The sequence below is a fragment of the Wolffia australiana genome, chromosome 10 (genome assembly GCF_029677425.1).
Source record: "Wolffia australiana isolate 7733 chromosome 10, ASM2967742v1".
In the NCBI taxonomy this organism is placed as follows: domain Eukaryota; kingdom Viridiplantae; phylum Streptophyta; class Magnoliopsida; order Alismatales; family Araceae; genus Wolffia; species Wolffia australiana.
This window is the reverse complement of record NC_135844.1, coordinates 5,174,902-5,193,276: the sequence shown is the minus strand read 5'-3', so window position 1 is coordinate 5,193,276 and position 18,375 is coordinate 5,174,902. Positions and strand designations below refer to the sequence as shown.

The following is an 18,375-nucleotide window of genomic DNA, read 5'->3' as shown; positions in this document are numbered from 1 at the left end:
TATATTTTCAACTGTTCATCTACTATGTTTTTTGTCAAGCTCAAACTCCTCCAAAGTTTTAGTATAAACATGGTTTCTAAAAATAAAAAAATCATTACTTTAATTAATAATACTTATTCACCATGACTTTTACCTTCATTTATCGAAGTTAAATTTTGATAATTTCCCGCTTTTAATTAATAATATTTATTCACCATGACTTGAATCTTCATTCATCGAACAAAGTCAAATTCTAATAATTTCCTGGTTTCAATTTTTAGATTTTCACTGAAATTACACTTCTACCCCGCCGGGCTTATAAATACTTCCGTTTTGCTGTTCTTGACATTTTTCGGAGTAACCGCCATCCGCTGTGGAAAATGTGGTCATGTTCTTCCCTGTGCCGTCCGTCCGTGGAGAAGATACTCAGAAATTCAAGCTCAAATCAGTCGCCGAGTATGTCTAAATGCACCAGTTCGGCAATGCACTCTCTTTACACGATCTCAAAGCGGCGGAGGTTTTCTCACGGATCCATAATTCACAATCCCGGCGAAAGGCGGAGGAAGAATCTGTTTGCTTTTCAAGTTCGGGCTAAAGCTTCAAATTCTTTCAGTTTATCCACGGATTCCGCTTATTTTTTGATTTATATACATTTATAAGTTTATCGACGCCGTTGTCTTTTGCCTAAGGACCGTAGGATGCTGTCTCTGATTCATACCTGTCATTTTAGCTCGAGTGATTCCTAATTGTAATTCCAATTTCAAAATGACGTACTTGAGGTGTTATATTTTGTCCTCGCGCTTTAGTTTTCCATGCACGTAATTTGATGAATTTACTGAGGTGTTACTTTTATTCTTTGCGCTCGATTCTCATATATGACGGATAGACCATGTAAAATGCATTCAAAGAATTATAGATATCGGGAAATATCAATCAACTTGGACAATGCAAACTGTCCCATTTCGTGGACTGTTCCGGGACTAGGTGGTTGAACCGGGAGCTGCTTCACGTAATGCTTATGATGTATAACATCAATAAATATCAATCTACCAAGCAATTTAGGTGGTTCAACCAGGATCCTCTTATAGGTCATTTCTGCTGTTTGGTCATTGAAGTCTGGCTTTCAGAGAACTGTATCACTGCATAAAGCAAATACCAGATTGATCGTGTAGATTTTAGGTGGAAACCAGTCCTTAACTAGGAGAGCACATGTAATGGAGTGGGAGTTGGATAGGAATCTGGTTGGGATCCTATCAAAATGTACCTTAAGTTTTTTGTAACACGGAGGATGAGACTTGATTTAGGACAGATCTAGAGGGATAAACGAGTAGGCAGGGAAATAACAGTGGTAAGATCGTCGCAGGGATGAAATAGAGAAGAAGCACCTGGTGGGATGGACGTTGCCAGGCAACAACAAGAGGCTGATTGAACTTTTCTGGAGAGGTAAACTTGGAAATGGCTCATTGCTGGTCTCATAAAGGAAAGGCTACAAGTATTTAAAAGGAAAACATAGGGAAATGAAATGACTAAAATTTTCCCAAGAGGGGTTGGGGTTCGTATCCAGTGTCAGAACTGATTAAGAAATCTCGCCTGGTTCCCTCGAAGTTTTCACCATGTCAGAGGAATTGTCATCCTGTGTCCGTTTTTAACTACTCGCCAATGTTGCAACTTCCTCCTCCATTAAGACCCTTCTCCGTGTTTTGATGAATGATATCTTCATCTTTGGGAACTCATTCCCATTATTGTCCTTATAGATGGATGCCGATGGCGCTATGGTTGGAAACTTGAAGTTAGCCCCGGAGGTGTATCATGCATTGTCGCATGGGGATCCAGTTGTTGCGCTGGAGTCCACAATAATATCCCATGGTAAATTTCTTTCAGTTCGGCTCATTCTCAATACTTGATGAAAAGAATCTCACATCCTATCGAGACTTTGTTTGCCTTTTAACTATGTGCAATAGCTTATTTTTCCAGTGATACAATTGTACAGTTGGATACTCGTTAATTGATTTTTTTTTTATTTTTTTGCTTTTATCTGCAGGCATGCCGTACCCCCAAAATTTGCAAACTGCTAGAGAAGTTGAAGCAGTCATTCGAGAAAACGGTGCCATTCCAGCTACAATTGCTATTCTTGATGGTATCCCATGTGTTGGTAATTTATTCTCACATTAGCATCAAATTTTAATGTTTTCTTAAGGTCCACGTGAATTTTCAAATCTTCAGCTATCAAGTCTAATCTCCAAAGTGGGACAATCTGGTCCTTGAGGAGAAGTCTAGACACATTAATCAATATAAAAGCTAGCTAAAAGTGCTTAGTGGCATTTTTATATGCAAGACATGCGTAATGTTTGGTGTTGATAGGATCCTGATATGTTGCTGTTATCAAGGTAGAAAAAATCCACTTTCTCACCAAAGCAAATTAAAAACCAGTTCAAGATCCCGTGAGAGCCATAGAAGGAATGACACCATGAGAAAGATTACAGATGATAAATACATAATATGGAGAATTCTTGCAGAATTTTACCCCCTCTGGAAGCAGGTTCACTGCCGCAGCTCCAGCCCTTGGTTGTTCCCACAACCACTCTACTCGGGAACTTCTTGAAATAAAATCTCAATGACCCCCTCTTCCCTCCTTCCCCTTATTTAAAGGGTCTCTACAGGTGCCGGCTTTTCTGCATGCGCGTCTAGCTGTCTGATACGATCCCAGTAAGAGTATATGAAAGAAGAAAGAGAGGAGGCCAGAAAGGCAGCGGGCCAGCTGGCGCTGAGCTGGCCAAATAACCACCCTTCTTGAAAGGGTAGTTAGTTAGGAAATAAAAGAGTATAAATAAGGAGCGAAGGGGGAGAAGGAGGACGGAGCATTTCGGGTTTCTTGAGCAAGGGGTCGGGAGGAGCAGAGCTGCATTCGGCGAGCTGCCTCTACGGTGATCTTGAGAAGAAGATTCGAAGGCGACGTGGACTTGTACCAGAGTACGAGGAGCGGAATCAAGATCCTTCTGTAAGTCTTAAATTCCAGCAGTTGCTTTTACCATTTGGGACTGCATCGTATCATTTGTATCAGAGCCGCGATCTTGGCTTTCCAATGACGTTGAAAGAGGTGGAAGCGAGATTGGAGGCGAAGGAGGTGGAAATGGGCGAAATGAAAGAGGAACAAAAGAGGTTAGGGGAAGAAATGAAATTGTTGCGAGATGAAGCAAAGGAAAATGGTGAAATGCTAAGGCAAGTGCTCAGAAGTCTAGCAATGCTGAATCAAGGTAATGCACCAGAAGAACGACCGAGTATGGACGCCGGCCACACAAGTAAGAAGAAAGGGAAGTGTCCTACAATGGAATACGTGGATACCAGGAAGGAAGCGCCCATAGATAATGCAAATCGAGCACAAATGCAGCTAGCCAGAAGTAAGATGGAAGCACCTAAGTTTCGGGGAGATGACGTAGAAGGGTGGGTAAGAGGAATGGAAAGATTTTTTCAGGTTCAGGAAGTGCTAGAGGAAGATCGTATTGATGTGGCTATGGCCAACCTCGAGGGTGAAGCATTGCAATGGTATCTGTGGACGACGGATCGTTACACATTTACAGGGTGGAACGATTTTAAGATTCAAATAGGAAGGAGGTTCAACGAAACACTGGGCGATAATATCAAGCATCAGTTCATGGACATCAAGCAAACAGGGACCGTAAAAGAGTACAGAAAAGAGTTCGAGAGGTTATCTGTTTATCTGCCACCCATGGCTGATGACATAATGTATGCCATTTTTTTGAAAGGACTCAAGGTCGAAATCCAGACAGAAATGGATGTTGAAGAATTCTTGGGACTGAGAAGATTGATGGACTTGGCGTTGAAGACAGAGAAAAGATTGAAGGCCTTATGGCAAGCATGGGAGCACCATTGCATGGCAAGAGGGAGAACATCGAGCAGTGGTCCACGTTTCCAAGGGAGTAAGGCTACCAACATCGGTCCATCAGGAGCGAGTGGAGGCAACTTTTCCTCGACTAAGTGGAGAGAATCAGAGACCCAACAAGAGGCGCCCGCATACAGGAAGAAAATCATGCTCACTGGTGAGGAATTCCAGAAAAGGAGGGAGAAGGGACTGTGCTATAACTGTAATGAGAAGTTTGGTCCGGGTCACCGGTGCAAGAAGACCTTACAGATTGTGATTGTGAGCGAGGAAGAACGTGACAATGGCGAACCAGACGCAGTTGCTATCTTAGAAGTCGAAGAGGACAACTCTCCAGAAGCACAATTATTGTCCGCACATGTCTCACTTAATTCCATGTTAGGATGGAATAATCCCAGATCGATTAAATTGATGGGGAAATTGAATGGCAGAGAAATCATAGTGCTTATTGACAGTGGGGCATCTCACAATTTCTTGGGTACAGGACTGGTGGAGGAGTTTCAATTTCAATGTGATACCTCTGTTTTGTTTGAGGTAACTTTGGGCAATGGGGAGACCAATAAAGGCCAAGGTCTATGTTTGGGAGTCAAGTATACACTTCAGGGGATAGAGATGAGTAGTGACTTTTTACCTTTCCCATTGAAGGGCATCGACATGATATTGGGTATGGCGTGGTTATCCTCTCTGGGCTGGACTCATATCCATTGGGAGAAACATATCTTAAAATTCAGAAGAGGGGAAGAGGTGGTTACCTTAAGAGGAGATCAGAGGTTGACCAAGACGCACATAAATCCTCATTCGGCCGATAAAGAGATGAAGAGGAGTCAATTTCTGATGATGGAATTATATCGCCTAGACCATTGTGTCACCTTGCCACAAACGCTATCAGAGAAGGGGTTAGAAGAGAAACTCAGACTAAGTTTCCCCAGGGTCTTTGAACCACTGACGGCTTTACCACCTGAAAGACCGACAGATCATGCTATACAACTGTTACCCCAGGCCCAGCCCATCAATCAACGACCATATAAGTATTCATTTTTGCAGAAGGATGAGATTGAGAAACTGGTACAGGAGCTGTTGAAGGCAGAATTCATTCGACCGTCACATAGTCCCTTCGCAAGCCCAGTCTTACTGGTTAAGAAGAAAGATGCCGGATGGCGATTTTGTGTTGATTACCGTGCACTTAATAAAATAACTATACCAAATCGATATCCAATTCCTGTGGTGGAAGAATTATTGGATGAACTCCATGGCGCATTATTGTTTTCCAAGTTAGATCTGAAATCGGGGTATCATCAGATCAGGATGAAAGAAGAGGACGTTCATAAAACTGCATTTAAAACCCATGAAGGGCATTATGAATTCCGGGTTATGCCCTTTGGGCTTATGAACGCCCCAGCTACATTTCAATCTCTTATGAACCACCTGTTTCATCCGTACCTCAGAAAATTCTTACTGGTGTTTTTTGATGATATATTGATTTACAGTAAGTCATTGGAAGACCATGAGTCACATTTGCAACAAGTCTTTACTGTCCTGGCTGATAATGATCTTCATGTGAATCCCAAAAAGTGTCAATTGGCTTGCAATCAGTTGGAATTCCTGGGGCATTGGATTTCGCATCAAGGAGTTATGGCGGATAAGAGCAAGGTGGAGGCGATGGTGAGCTGGCCCGTACCGAAGAATCTCAAGCAACTGCGAGGGTTCTTGGGTTTGACAGGGTATTATCGCAGGTTTGTCAAAGAGTACTCCTTGAAGGCCGCCCCTTTAACAGCATTGCTGAAGAAAGATGCATTTGGGTGGAATGTAGACGCGCAAGCTGCATTTGATCGACTTAAACTAGCAATGAGTTCTACTCCAGTGTTGGCCTTACCAAATTTTGAATTACCTTTTACCATCGAGACGGATGCATCAGGAGTAGGCATTGGTGCTGTCCTCATACAGAATGGACGACCCATCGCTTATTTTAGTCAGGTCCTTCCCAAGCGGAGCCAAGTCAAATCTGCTTATGAACGTGAATTGATGGCTATTGTCCTGTCAGTGCAGAAATGGCGACACTATTTGACACATTTGCCTTTCATTATCCGCACCGATCAGTACAGTCTTAAATACTTATTGTGTCAGAAGCAGATTCAGGAGCCGTACAGCAAATGGGCTTACAAATTACTGGGGTTTAATTTCGAAATTGAATATAAACCAGGGAAGAGCAATGTTGTAGCTGATGCATTATCCAGGGCCCCATCATCATTGGAAGTCAATGCATTGCAAGTGTCCAGGTTCCAGCTATTAGACCAAGCGATCATCCAACAGGAGGTGGGTCAGGATCTGAAATTTCAAAAAGTAATTAAGGAGTTGCGACTCAGTCCATTTTCCTATCCAAAGTTCAAATTATACAAGGATACCCTACTGTACAAGGGACGACTGGTGCTTACGGGGACTTCTTCATTACTACCAAAAGTGTTACAGACCTATCATGATTCAGCACCGGGGGGGCATACGGGATGCAAACGAACCTATAAGCGCATTGCTCAAGACTTATACTGGCCACGCATGAAAGATCACATAAAGAGATATGTGAATCAGTGTCATATTTGTCAAACTAACAAGATATCTTCCCTCTCACCTGCTGGGTTATTACAAGCTCTACCCATTCCTGAACGCATCTGGGAAGACATATCGTTAGATTTCATAGAAGGGCTGCCAACATCACACGGATTCAACTGCATTATGGTGATTGTGGACAGACTGAGCAAGTATAGTCACTTCCTACCACTGAAACACCCATTTACTGCCCGAGATGTAGCTGACATCTTCGTCCGAGAAATTGTACGCTTGCATGGGATACCCTCCTCAATTGTTTCAGACAGAGATAAAATCTTTACCAGTATGTTCTGGAAGGAGTTGTTCCGCTTGCAAGGCACCACATTATGCATGAGTTCCTCGTACCACCCCCAAACAGATGGTCAAACAGAGGCGGTAAACAGATGTTTGGAATCATATTTACGCTGTTTTTCTGGTGAGAAACCGAAGTCTTGGTCCAAGTGGCTCCATTGGGCAGAGTTCTCTTATAATACAGCTTTCCATTCATCCATTCAGATGACACCTTTCAAAGCAGTGTATGGGAGGGACCCACCAAAACTTTTGTACTATGGGACCCCTTCATCTCCACTTGAGTCTGTCGACACTCTATTAAAAGAGAGAGATGATACTCTGAAAGTGATAAGAAACAACTTACTAGCGGCGCAATCCAGCATGAAACGCCAAGCGGATAAGCACCGAAGAGACCTTGAGTTTCAGGTGGGGGAACAAGTGTATCTTCGACACGTCCCTACCGCATGAAGTCCTTAGCAAAAAGGATCAATGAAAAGTTATCTCCAAAATATTTTGGTCCATTTCGGATCTTACAAAAGGTGGGGCCTGTGGCCTACAAACTAGAACTGCCAGACAGTTGTTCCCTACATCCGGTGTTCCACGTATCTAAACTAAGGAAAGCAGTGGGTCCAGGCAGGGTCACGCAATTACTGCCTCCTTCATTTACTGATGATTTTGAGTGGCAGCTATCTCCAGCAGAGGTGGTGTCGGCTAGGAGACGGAATGGACAAGTGGAAGTGTTGATTAAATGGAAAGGGCTTCCAGAAGAAGATGCATCATGGGAACCTCTATCAGTCATCCGAGGGCAATTCCCCGACATCCACCTTGGGGACAAGGTGATAGTCGATGAGGGGGGAAATGATACGATCCCAGTAAGAGTATATGAAAGAAGAAAGAGAGGAGGCCAGAAAGGCAGCGGGCCAGCTGGCGCTGAGCTGGCCAAATAACCACCCTTCTTGAAAGGGTAGTTAGTTAGGAAATAAAAGAGTATAAATAAGGAGCGAAGGGGGAGAAGGAGGACGGAGCATTTCGGGTTTCTTGAGCAAGGGGTCGGGAGGAGCAGAGCTGCATTCGGCGAGCTGCCTCTACGGTGATCTTGAGAAGAAGATTCGAAGGCGACGTGGACTTGTACCAGAGTACGAGGAGCGGAATCAAGATCCTTCTGTAAGTCTTAAATTCCAGCAGTTGCTTTTACCATTTGGGACTGCATCATATCACTGTCAAGCCCACATCTCGAGCTTTTTGTGAACACCTATCTTGATGATCATCTTGCAGGGTCTTCAGCTGGTTTCTCCCTTGGATCAATCTCCTCCTTCCTATCTAGATCAACATTTTTCCTCTCCCTTACTCTCAAGAGATCCATAAGGATAGTATCAGGTGTCCAGATTATTCAATTCACTTTGTTGGGTGTTAATTGTGGAACGATTTGACCAATAAATACTTTTGACTTTGACATCGTTGTACAATTTTATCTTTAATATGTTTCTGCTAGTTATTTTAGTAAACTGATACAATGGGCTTTTACCTATTCAAAACATTTAGATTTATGTTAGGTATTAGTGTGGACCTTACAGAACAAATAGTATAATCGGAGAATCTTCTCGTTTGCCTCAGAATTTTGGGATGTGGATCTTGGAATCTTCTCTGTGAACAGAAGTTAGTGTTGAACTCCATAAGGGGAGTTGAAGATAGATCAAAGAAACGATGGAGAAAACAAAGGAAGCAGGGAAGACAAAGACCCTGCACCTGAGAGTCGGCAGATGATTAAGTTCAAACCGAATTCAATTAACTAGAAAATTCTCTACCATTTTATAGGAATTGGAACATTGAGAAGAATAAATGAGAATAATGCCCTTCTTACATGGAGTACAGTGTTCCAATGATAGGTAATTAGTCGAGAGTTGTGTAGCTTTTCACATGCAGGTGTACGTCTTAATGTTCAGAGACGACTTTTATGCGATTTTACTCTTTTTAGGTCTTACCAAAGAGGAGTTAGAGAAGCTAGCAATCCTTGGGAGGCAAGCTCAAAAGACAGCACGAAGAGATATACCACAAGTAGTAAGTGCGATCATCTTTTTTATCATTATTTTTTCTTGCATTTTTAATGTTCGTGAGCTCAAAAATACTTCACTTTTTTCCTCCATTCATAAGCTTTCGGTTTAGTCATATTCCTGCTCATTCGTGATCGTGAATTGGCAAAGGTAATGGCTCTTATCTCTGATAAATTTAATCTCTTTAACTGAATCTGATAATTTTCGTCATCTTTCCTCGCTTTTTGATCCGTTTTGTGGTTGGTTTTAAATGAGTTAATATAGTTTTATCAAGACAACTGGCCACAGATTTTTTTGCCTCCCTCTTGCCTTCTTAGTGTTTAACATAGTTTATCTCATTTAATTGTCATCATCTTGATTACTCGATTATAACTGGTTTTTCACAATGGCATATGGAAGCAGTAAAAGAAGAGGTTCTTTTTCTCCTGAGATATCCCTACTACTGTTATGAAATATGTCTTCTGATTATTTCCTCGAACGAAGGTGCAAAGGTGATTTCCATACTCTCTATTGAGTGGAGGGACATCTGAAACCTTTACTATGCTTTCTGTGGAATGATGAGAAATGCCATTTTTTTATAACAATGGTAATGGGTATAAATGCAATAATAAAATCTTATGGATTAGGATACAAACAAACACTGCATATTGTGACAGTAATAATCGTAAATTAATTTTGCATTTCTTGTGTTTGATGACTTTCTGAAGCAGAAAAATCATTGTGCCACGTGACAGGTTGCAACAGGCAGAAATGGTGCAACAACGGTGTCAGCAACAATGTTTTTTGCTTCTAAGGTGACCGTTTACAATCTTCACATACATAAATTAAATTTTTTTTTTTTTGAACTATAACAAGGGATGAACACCCGAAGAATCGGTGAACCTCCCATCTAGACCTCACAGGCCCTTTACATGCTTAACAGTCATCATCAGAACCTCCCTTCGCTTCCCGTCGCTTGCAAGGACCATGCTGCCTTAAGTCCTTCTGCTTCATGTATAGCTCCATCGGTAGAAGCCCTTCTTCCTCTGAACACCACCTCGTTTCTATGTAGCCAGATGGCCCACAACACGGCAAGTGCTCGACCCCCTTCCCTGTTTCTTCTTCCCACGAAATGCCGTGCCGAGTCCCAAAAAGCCTATTCAGATGTCACCTTCAACCTTGAGAGTACCTGGCTGGCCCAAACTGTGCGAGCAAAGGAGCATTCAATTTTGTTTATCTGGATGGCCCACATACATAAATTTTGTTTATCTCTAGTTTTAATTGGCTCATCTCTTGTAGGCTGGCATACATGTTTTCGTCACGGGGGGTATTGGAGGAGTACATCGACATGGAGAGCAAAGTATGCACATTTAGTGTCTCAGCTTTTCTTTAATTCTCTCATGTTTACACTTTATTAAATTTAACCTATTATAAGAGAAGAAGAAAACCTGGTTGTGGCTCCCGTGATTTAACTTAGTGTGGGTAGCACTTAATGCGCCAGACAATTGTAAGAGACATTGTCAGTTCTTCTAGAGCATAACAGATCAGCCGCCAGTCTCCATGTTTAGGGTTTGAGAAAGAAAAAGACAACATAGTTTCCTGCTCAGAATCTGGGTTTTAAATACCCATGAGATACAATAGCAGGCCATGGCCCATGCTGAGTTAAGTGACTTAACTCATGGTGCAATAAACAGTCACAGTAGGGACTCTGTTTAACACAAGTAATCAAGAATACAGCTGCAACACGGATATAAAGAGGAAAGAAAAACGATAAGCAAAATCTGAAAATCCTGCTTAACTAACGACCAATATTTTCTTCCCAAACTCTCATTCACAGTCTTGACACTTCCAAAGACCATCTGATAATGTTGAACTGCTTCATTGAAGTGAGAGTTTACAATCGTCTCCCATTAGAGATGGAGATATCATGTAGAAGTTAATTTTTCAGAAGACTAGATGTTTTTTTCCTATTGGGCCTGGGTCCCTTTATATCAGGGTCTTGATGATATCATGCTTTCTAAATGCTTTTAATTTTTACGGACTTTGCAGCGATGGACATATCTTCCGATCTAACCGAACTTGGGCGCACTCCAGTGGCGGTTATCTCTGCTGGTGTGAAATCAATATTAGACATTCCAAGAACTTTGGAGTTCCTGGTACTCCCTTTTTTCTCCACACATTTAACAATTTTCAAATCTTTTTTGCCTAGTACTACTCATTAACTGGTATTTCCTTCTTTTGAATTATGAAGTGATATCTATGGTAGATAATCATTTCAGTTCTTAAAAAAATCAATGTCCTAGGCTGTGCTCAAAGGGCATAGAGTATTTTGTGTCAACTACTCTTGAACTTTTCTCTGACTGTCGACTAGCATGGAATGTTGAGAGTATCTAACGGCAAAACTGTTAGAAGATAGAGGCATTTATCTAATATTCATTTTTTACAATTCCAATCTATTTAAGGATGAGGAAAGTAAGGTGTTAATTGAGCTTGATTTTCGTCTTTGTCTAATTTCTATCTCCCATCGCCAGGGAGTTTATCTTGCCACACTGCACTCAACTCTCCCTGCTATCTCAGGCTGACAGAAGGGATTAGCGTGGAATAAGAAAAAGAGAATTACTATAAGGACCTGAATTCTGATGCGTAGTACACTTATGAGTTCAAATATATATATATTTTTGAAATAGTTCTGATTTCAAATATTCTGGTTCATTCAATAAAATCTCTTATATTACCCTTGGTTTTACAGGAAACCCAAGGAGTAACCGTGGTGACGTACAAAACCCATGAGTTTCCTGCTTTTTTCACTGAGTCCAGTGGATGTCAGGTGTTGAAACTTATTTTTATGAATATTCTGTGATGCAAATTTCAAATACATCATACACCTCTGTTGATGTCTTTATCGTTTAATTACAGTGTCCCATATAGGATAATAATTTCGTAACATTAACTGTATTCCCCTCGTTAAAATGCTGTTGTTGCAGAAGGGAAAAATTCCTAGATTTTCAGTCCACTAGCTTATGATCCGTAATATTTTGACGTTTCTCATTTTTTATTTGCCTTGCTATCTTGTCTATGATAGACAATAAATTTTTGATTAAATAAATAGATATATAGATAGAGAGGGATAGAGGGGAGAGGGGGAGAGAGAGGGGGATAGGGGGGGAGAGAGAGGGGGAGAAGGGGAGAGAGAGAGAGGGATAGAGGGGAGATAGAGAGGAAGAGGGGGCGAGAGAGAGAGAGGGGGATAGAGGGGGAGATAGAGAGCGGGAATGGGGAGAGAGAGAGAGAGATAGAGGGTGAGATAGAGAGCAAGAAGGGGCGAGAGAGAGAGAGGGGGAGATAGAGAGCGGGAAGGGGAGGGAGAGAGGGATAGAGGGGGAGATAGAGAGCAAGAAGGGGCGAGAGAGAGAGGGGGAGATAGAGAGCGGGAAGGGGGAGAGAGGGAGAGGGATAGAGGGGGAGATAGAGCGCAAGAAGGGGTGAGAGAGAGAGGGATAGAGGGGGAGATAGAAAGCGGGAAGGGGGAGAGAGAGAGGGAGAGAGGGAGGGGTAGAGAGCAAGAAGGGGGGAGAGAGAGAGAGGGAGAGAGGGGGAGAGAGGGAGAGAGAAGGGGAGAGAGAGAGAGAGGGAGAGAGAGGGAGATAGAGAGCGAGAAGGGAAGAGAGAGGGAGGGATAGAGGGGGAGATAGAGAGCGGGAAGAGAGAGAGAGGGATAGAGGGGGAGAGAGAGAGAGAGAGAGGGTAGAGGGGGGTAGAGAGAGAGAGAGAGGGGGAGAGGGGGAGAGAGAGAGAGGGGGGAGAGAGGGGGAGATAGAGAGCAAGAAGGGGAGAGAGAGAGAGAAGGATAGAGGGGGAGATAGAGAGCAAGAAGGGACGCAAGAGAGAGAGAGGGATAGAGGGAGAGATAGAGAGCAAGAAGGGACGCGAGTGAGAGAGAGGGATAGAGGGGGAGATAGAGAGCAAGAAGGGAAGAGAGAGAGAGAGAAAGGGAGAGAGAGCGAGGTGGAGAGAGAGAGAGAAATGAAGATAGATAGATAGATAGAGAGAGAGAGATTGAAGATGGCACGCCACCGATTTCTGCCAGATGATTAAATGGAAATGATGAAAATTTTCAGGTACCTTGCCGGCTAGATTCCCCAGAAGAATGTGCCAGGCTCATAAGTAAAAATCCTTCTGCAATCACTTTCTGAGAAATTATTTCTGAATTTTTCTTTCTCCTGTTGCTTAGGAATTTTAGATCTGCTGTCCTTTCTGGGGAAATAATTGCAGATGCAAACTTGACGCTTGGGATTGGGAATGGAACCCTAATAGCTGTTCCTATCCCAAAGGAGCATGCGGCTTCTGGAAAGTTGATGGAGTCTGCTATCGTAAAAGCCCTCGAAGAAGCCGAGTATGGAATTGTTTTTATCTTAATCTGTATCTGAGATCTGGTAAATTAGATAAATCAATGCATGGATATAAATTGGAATGACAAAAGAAATAGATTGATGACACGTAGACTGTCATCCAGATATAAGAGATGAATGGATTTATACGATTGAGTGGGAATATATGATATGAAAGACATACTTGTGATCAGAGAGAGAAAAATGTTTGGTGTTTTGTTGTAGCAGGAAATCCTTTATTGATAGAAATGATAGATGAATCGATATGGATGGACTGAGCGAGAGATATGACATGCGAGATAGAATATTTACTTAAGAGATATGTTGTATATAAATATACAGATGGATGAATGGATTTATGGATATTTGGAGAGAGAAGCTCACTACTGGTTGTTGTTTCGGTGTTAGGGCGGAGAAAATCACCGGAAGCGCAGCAACTCCGTTCTTGCTTGCGCGAGTTAATGAACTGACTGGAGGAGAATCACTGGTGGCGAGTATCCTTTGCACCTCGATCTTGATTCATGACTAATATTTATTTATATTTGTTAATTATTTATTTGTTAAGCTGCAAATATTCTCTCCTCGCACTGCTTTGCTCTTATTTCTTTTTATCTTAGTCACACGATCCCTTTCACGTTCATTCATTTCCTTGACCTTGAGACAGATATTGCACTCGTCAAGAATAATGCTCTTGTTGGAGCCAAGATTGCAGTGGCCCTTGCCCAATTGAGAATGGAGAAAATTACTTCAGCAGGGGAAAGGAAGCTTATCTAACATCAGCTTGGATCTAAGTAAGCTTATTGTTATGGCGTATCACGTGTCAGTCACGTGATACGTCCGCTGAGGTACAAAAACTAGCTGTTGAACCTGTATCTGTATATATTATTTCATCATATGCAGTAGAAAATGGCATTCCTATTTGTTTTCTCTCGTTGGACTTTGTTGCCCTAAGAGCGTCTTCCTCGTCCTCGATAACTCTCTATCTCGCCCACTATCTTCTCAATCTGAAACGTAGCTGGAAGCTCAGATTGTAGTATAGTATCAGGACACATCTAAAAGACTTTGGGCATGTTTTCTGAGAGCTTTACTTCCCGGCGAATGATCTACGATGATTTTTTCTTTTGAGGATAGACATCATTTTCCAAGAGCAAGATTTGTCCTCAACATTCATCCTTATGGAAGCTTTATCCTCAATATTCGTCCTCTGTGAGAGTTTGAACAAGAAGAAAACAAATGTATATTTTTCACCCACGCGAACTACTAAATCATACACAATGTTCCCCTCTTTTAGAGAGGTTGACGATCGACCGTTGGAGGGATATGACCGTTGGAATCAACGGTCATATTTCACTATGAGCGGGCCCATTTATAGAACATGGGCCCGGTAATACACGAGTACAGGGTGATTCGGCCGTATGATCTAACACTCTGGAAGCCGTGTTGTTTGGAAGATGTAGATAGATTTATAACATTCTTCTGGTGACTATCTCTCCGCATTTGTAACGGAAACATTCTGGGGATAATTCTCAAGAAATCTCATGATGATCTTCAAGCGGCGTTTGTTTTTTGGCAACGGAGGAAACCTCCCTTTGTCATCCGGAGCTATGCCAATTGAAGAATCAGTTGCCGATCGACTCATCGGGATGTTCTGTGCCACATCTACCAAGTGACTGGTAGGTTGATGGAAATCTCTCGGATGACGATCTGCTCTTTCTCCTGATTTGGGAGACAAAAGTCACCTTTGATTTGGAAAGACGATAGTCAATCGAAGGCCTCTCTACCAGCTAACTGGTAGATTGAAGAAGCTTATCCTCGCCTGGTATCTGCAAGAAGAGCTACAATTATTTCTCTCATTGTTGATGCCTTATCATTGACACACTCCCAGGTGTAAAGTTCCAGTTCTCTTTGCCTTAAGCGTCTCTTTGCCTTCAAATACTCCTTTTTTTATTGAGCTCCATAGTTCTTTAAATATATGGCCAAATATGAAGCAAAGTTTGAGATAAATGCTGGTTCTGGTGTTGGACAGCTTCATCTAGGGGAAAGTTGGTACACTCATCTTCTTATCACTGTGCCCCGTAACATCTTTATGGGACACCATTTATATCAATGGACTAAGTAAATTCTTAAATTCGTGTTATATTCAGACCTCGTGGGCAACTATGTCAACTTACATATATCCCACCCGCAGAATCTGATAAATCCTATCAGAACTGTCGTTGTGAGGAAGACGTTCTGTTTACTTGGTTGTTAGACGTTCTGTTCTACTTGGTTGTTATGTCCCCTGATTTGAGTCAACATTATATGGACTCCAACACTCTCAAATATGTGTGGCACTGTTCAGAAGCTCTACTCAACACATGAAAATGGATCCCGTATTACAGATCTTGTAAACCGTTCAATGCAGTTTATGCAAGAACATTGGACTGTCCTAGCATATGAAAATGAACTCCGGGCCTTATGGTCGGAGATTGACTTCTACCGACCCCTCACTGACAACTGAGTGGATTGTGGATTTATCCTACATGTCTAGATCTATAGGTATTTAAAGGGCCTAAGACCCAATATTTGAATCCATTCGAGCCCGATTGTTTGCCCGAGAAAATAAACTGAAACTTGAAGAAACTGTGGTTCAAGTGTGCAAACAAGAAGGTCGACTAGGTATACCACGTGGAACAGTCATGGTACTTGCAGAGAGTACAGCTTGCACTGTTAAACCACCCCACACCAAAGACAACACTAGCCATGAAAACATCAGCAGAAAAAAACAGTCTGGTGTTGGCACTCATGGTGGATCTTGGCCAAAACCAATCATCTATGGTGCAGTCACTGTGGTTGTTCACGCAACACTAAAAGACATGATGGAAGATACATGATCATCCATCCTAGGCCACAAATCAAATGAGCAATGGCCATAATATTATCTCACCAAGTGAAGGATCTAAAGTGCCTCAACCGAATGATACTAGACTTCAAGAACAAGGCTCTAATCTTAGTACAGAAGAACATCTTCAACTCAATAACCTCCTGAAGTCAACCATCCGACATTATCTGATCGACATCCCTTGCTCACTCAGATAACTCTCTGTGCTACTCCCTTACTAGAGCATTGTCTCATCGGTCTAACTTATGGATCCATGACTTGGGATCTACTGATCACATGGCTCCATCTCGAGGTCTCTTTAACACCATTGAACTATATACTAGTGGTCGAAAGGTTCAGACCGCAGATGGTACCCTGCTACCTGCGGTTAGCATTGGTAGGATCAAGGTCGTACCATTAGGAATCATAACTTCTATTCTTCATGTTTCAAAGCTAAGCGCCAGGTTACTTCTTGTCCAACTTATTTCTCAACTGTCACTTATTAGTTCATTTTTGATGGCATTAACACATTCCTTTGTGACACGGTGGCGGCCTGAAGCATGGGCTAACTAGAATCTTTGAGGGACTCTACTATCGGCGCGCAGCGGCCAAGCCTCAGCTACAACAACCTCTGGGAACTTACGTTTCTGGCTCCTCCATCGGCAATTACGACACCCAACATTTTCTGTCATGAAAGACTTTTTCTTGACTTATGTTCTCATTTGAGTATGACTACCTTCATGTGTAATATATGCGTAATATATCCCAATTGGCTAAGCATAAGCGTATCACCTACCCCCTTTCTTCCCATGGAGCCTCACACATGTTTGAGCTAGCCAACTGTGATGTGTGGGGACCAGCCCCATTTTTGGATTTTCACATCGTCGGATGGTTTTTGGTTCTTATGGACAATGTGAGCCGTTTTTGTTAGATTCACCTTATGAAGCATAAGTCCGAAGGCACTAACATTATCTTTGGTTTTTTTAGTATGGTTTATCATCAGTTTGAGGTAAAATTTAAGAGATTCCTTATTGATAATGGATGAGACTTTATAAACTCTGATATGTTACATCTCTTTTGTGCTATGTTCATCTACGTCCACACCAGACCAACAAGTTGGGCCCATGCTCCTTAACCTGTGTGTTTGTTGTATACTCAGCTACTGAAAAAGGATATAAATGCTTCCTTCCTTCTATGAGACTCATACTTATATCCATAGACATAACATTTAAAAAATTTAAATTTTAATACTCTCAACCACCCGGGGGGTAATGATACTGACACTTATCCAAGTCTATTGTCATCCTCGCCTACTTATTTATCTCCCTTTGACCAATTCAATTAAAAGCCACATAATTTTCCTCTACAACAAGTTACTATTCCAAAGTCCATTCAGGATGTCCTTGCTCATCCACAGTGGCGAACCATTATGGATGCTGAGATGGAGGCTCTACATTCGAATCAAGCTTGGGAACTCACCTCTTTATTGGCATGAAAACAAAGAGGTATAAAGCAACACTGGTTACCCAAGGATATGCCAAATATAATGGTATCAATTCTGTTAGTTAAGTGCTTATCCTCCTATTGGGCCCTATTCTATAAGCCCTTTAGGAGCTCTTATTTCCTCTCTCTCATAGGGTATAAATACCCCAATGTAAGCCACTTACTCTCTGATGTCAATCTATTCTCTCATTTCTCAACCTCCATCGACCCTTCTTCTCCTCCAAACCCTCTAGGGTTTGTCAAATTCCAAAGAAACCTTCGCCCCCATGAAAAAGATGAAAACTATGTGTATCTTAATCTCCTTAGCAGCATATCACAATTGGGAACTGACCCAATATGGCGTAAAAAAATGCATTTTTTCAGGGTAAATTACAAGAAGTCTATATGAAGCCGCCTCGGGGACTGATCAACCATCTGGACAAGTCTGCCATCTACACAAGGCACTTTATGATTTGAAACAGTTCCCCCCTATGCTGTTTTCAAAATTCACCAAGACTATGACCAACTTCAACTATCACCAATGTGATGATGATCATAACTCCTCAGGCCAGATTTTTCTTCTCATTGTTCATTAGATGATATTTTATTACCGGAATAGCTTGCATGGTATTACTACTTTAAGGCATCATCCTAAAGTAAATTTGGATATAAAGAATTTGGGACTTACTTATCTCTTAGGTATTGAGGTAGCCTATACTCCTCGCGGTATCACCCTATTCCAACAAAAGTACATTTATGATCTGCTGAATGAAACAGGGCATCTACAATGTTGACCTCAGTCAACCCCTATGGAGGTCAATCTGATATTGACATTCTAGCTTATCATAGACTTGTGGGAAAACTTAT

At 41.9% G+C, this 18,375-nt stretch overlaps 1 protein-coding gene across 4 annotated transcripts; it reads left to right on the top strand.

The window, feature by feature from the left end:
• Positions 1–312: 312 nt before the first annotated feature.
• Positions 313–18,093, top strand: LOC144708205 (indigoidine synthase A family protein). Of its 4 annotated transcripts, none has more exons than XR_013582720.1 (13): positions 314–563; positions 1,734–1,845; positions 2,021–2,131; positions 8,724–8,806; positions 9,534–9,593; positions 10,078–10,138; positions 10,828–10,934; positions 11,528–11,605; positions 12,897–12,942; positions 13,051–13,171; positions 13,575–13,660; positions 13,831–14,011; positions 17,893–18,093. XR_013582720.1 is itself a non-coding variant. In XM_078581419.1 (12 exons), exons 1-12 carry the CDS (start codon positions 360–362, stop codon positions 13,938–13,940), a joined length of 1,164 nt encoding a protein of 387 aa, XP_078437545.1. In that variant the 5' UTR covers positions 313–359; the 3' UTR covers positions 13,941–14,093. The 4 variants fall into 4 exon arrangements, 2 of the variants coding, with proteins under 2 accessions (XP_078437545.1, XP_078437543.1); XR_013582719.1 differs by lacking the exon at positions 17,893–18,093 and adding an exon at positions 16,586–16,803; XM_078581419.1 differs by lacking the exon at positions 17,893–18,093 and having other exon boundaries at positions 313–563; positions 2,021–2,116; positions 13,831–14,093.
• The last annotated feature ends 282 nt before the right edge of the window (positions 18,094–18,375 follow it).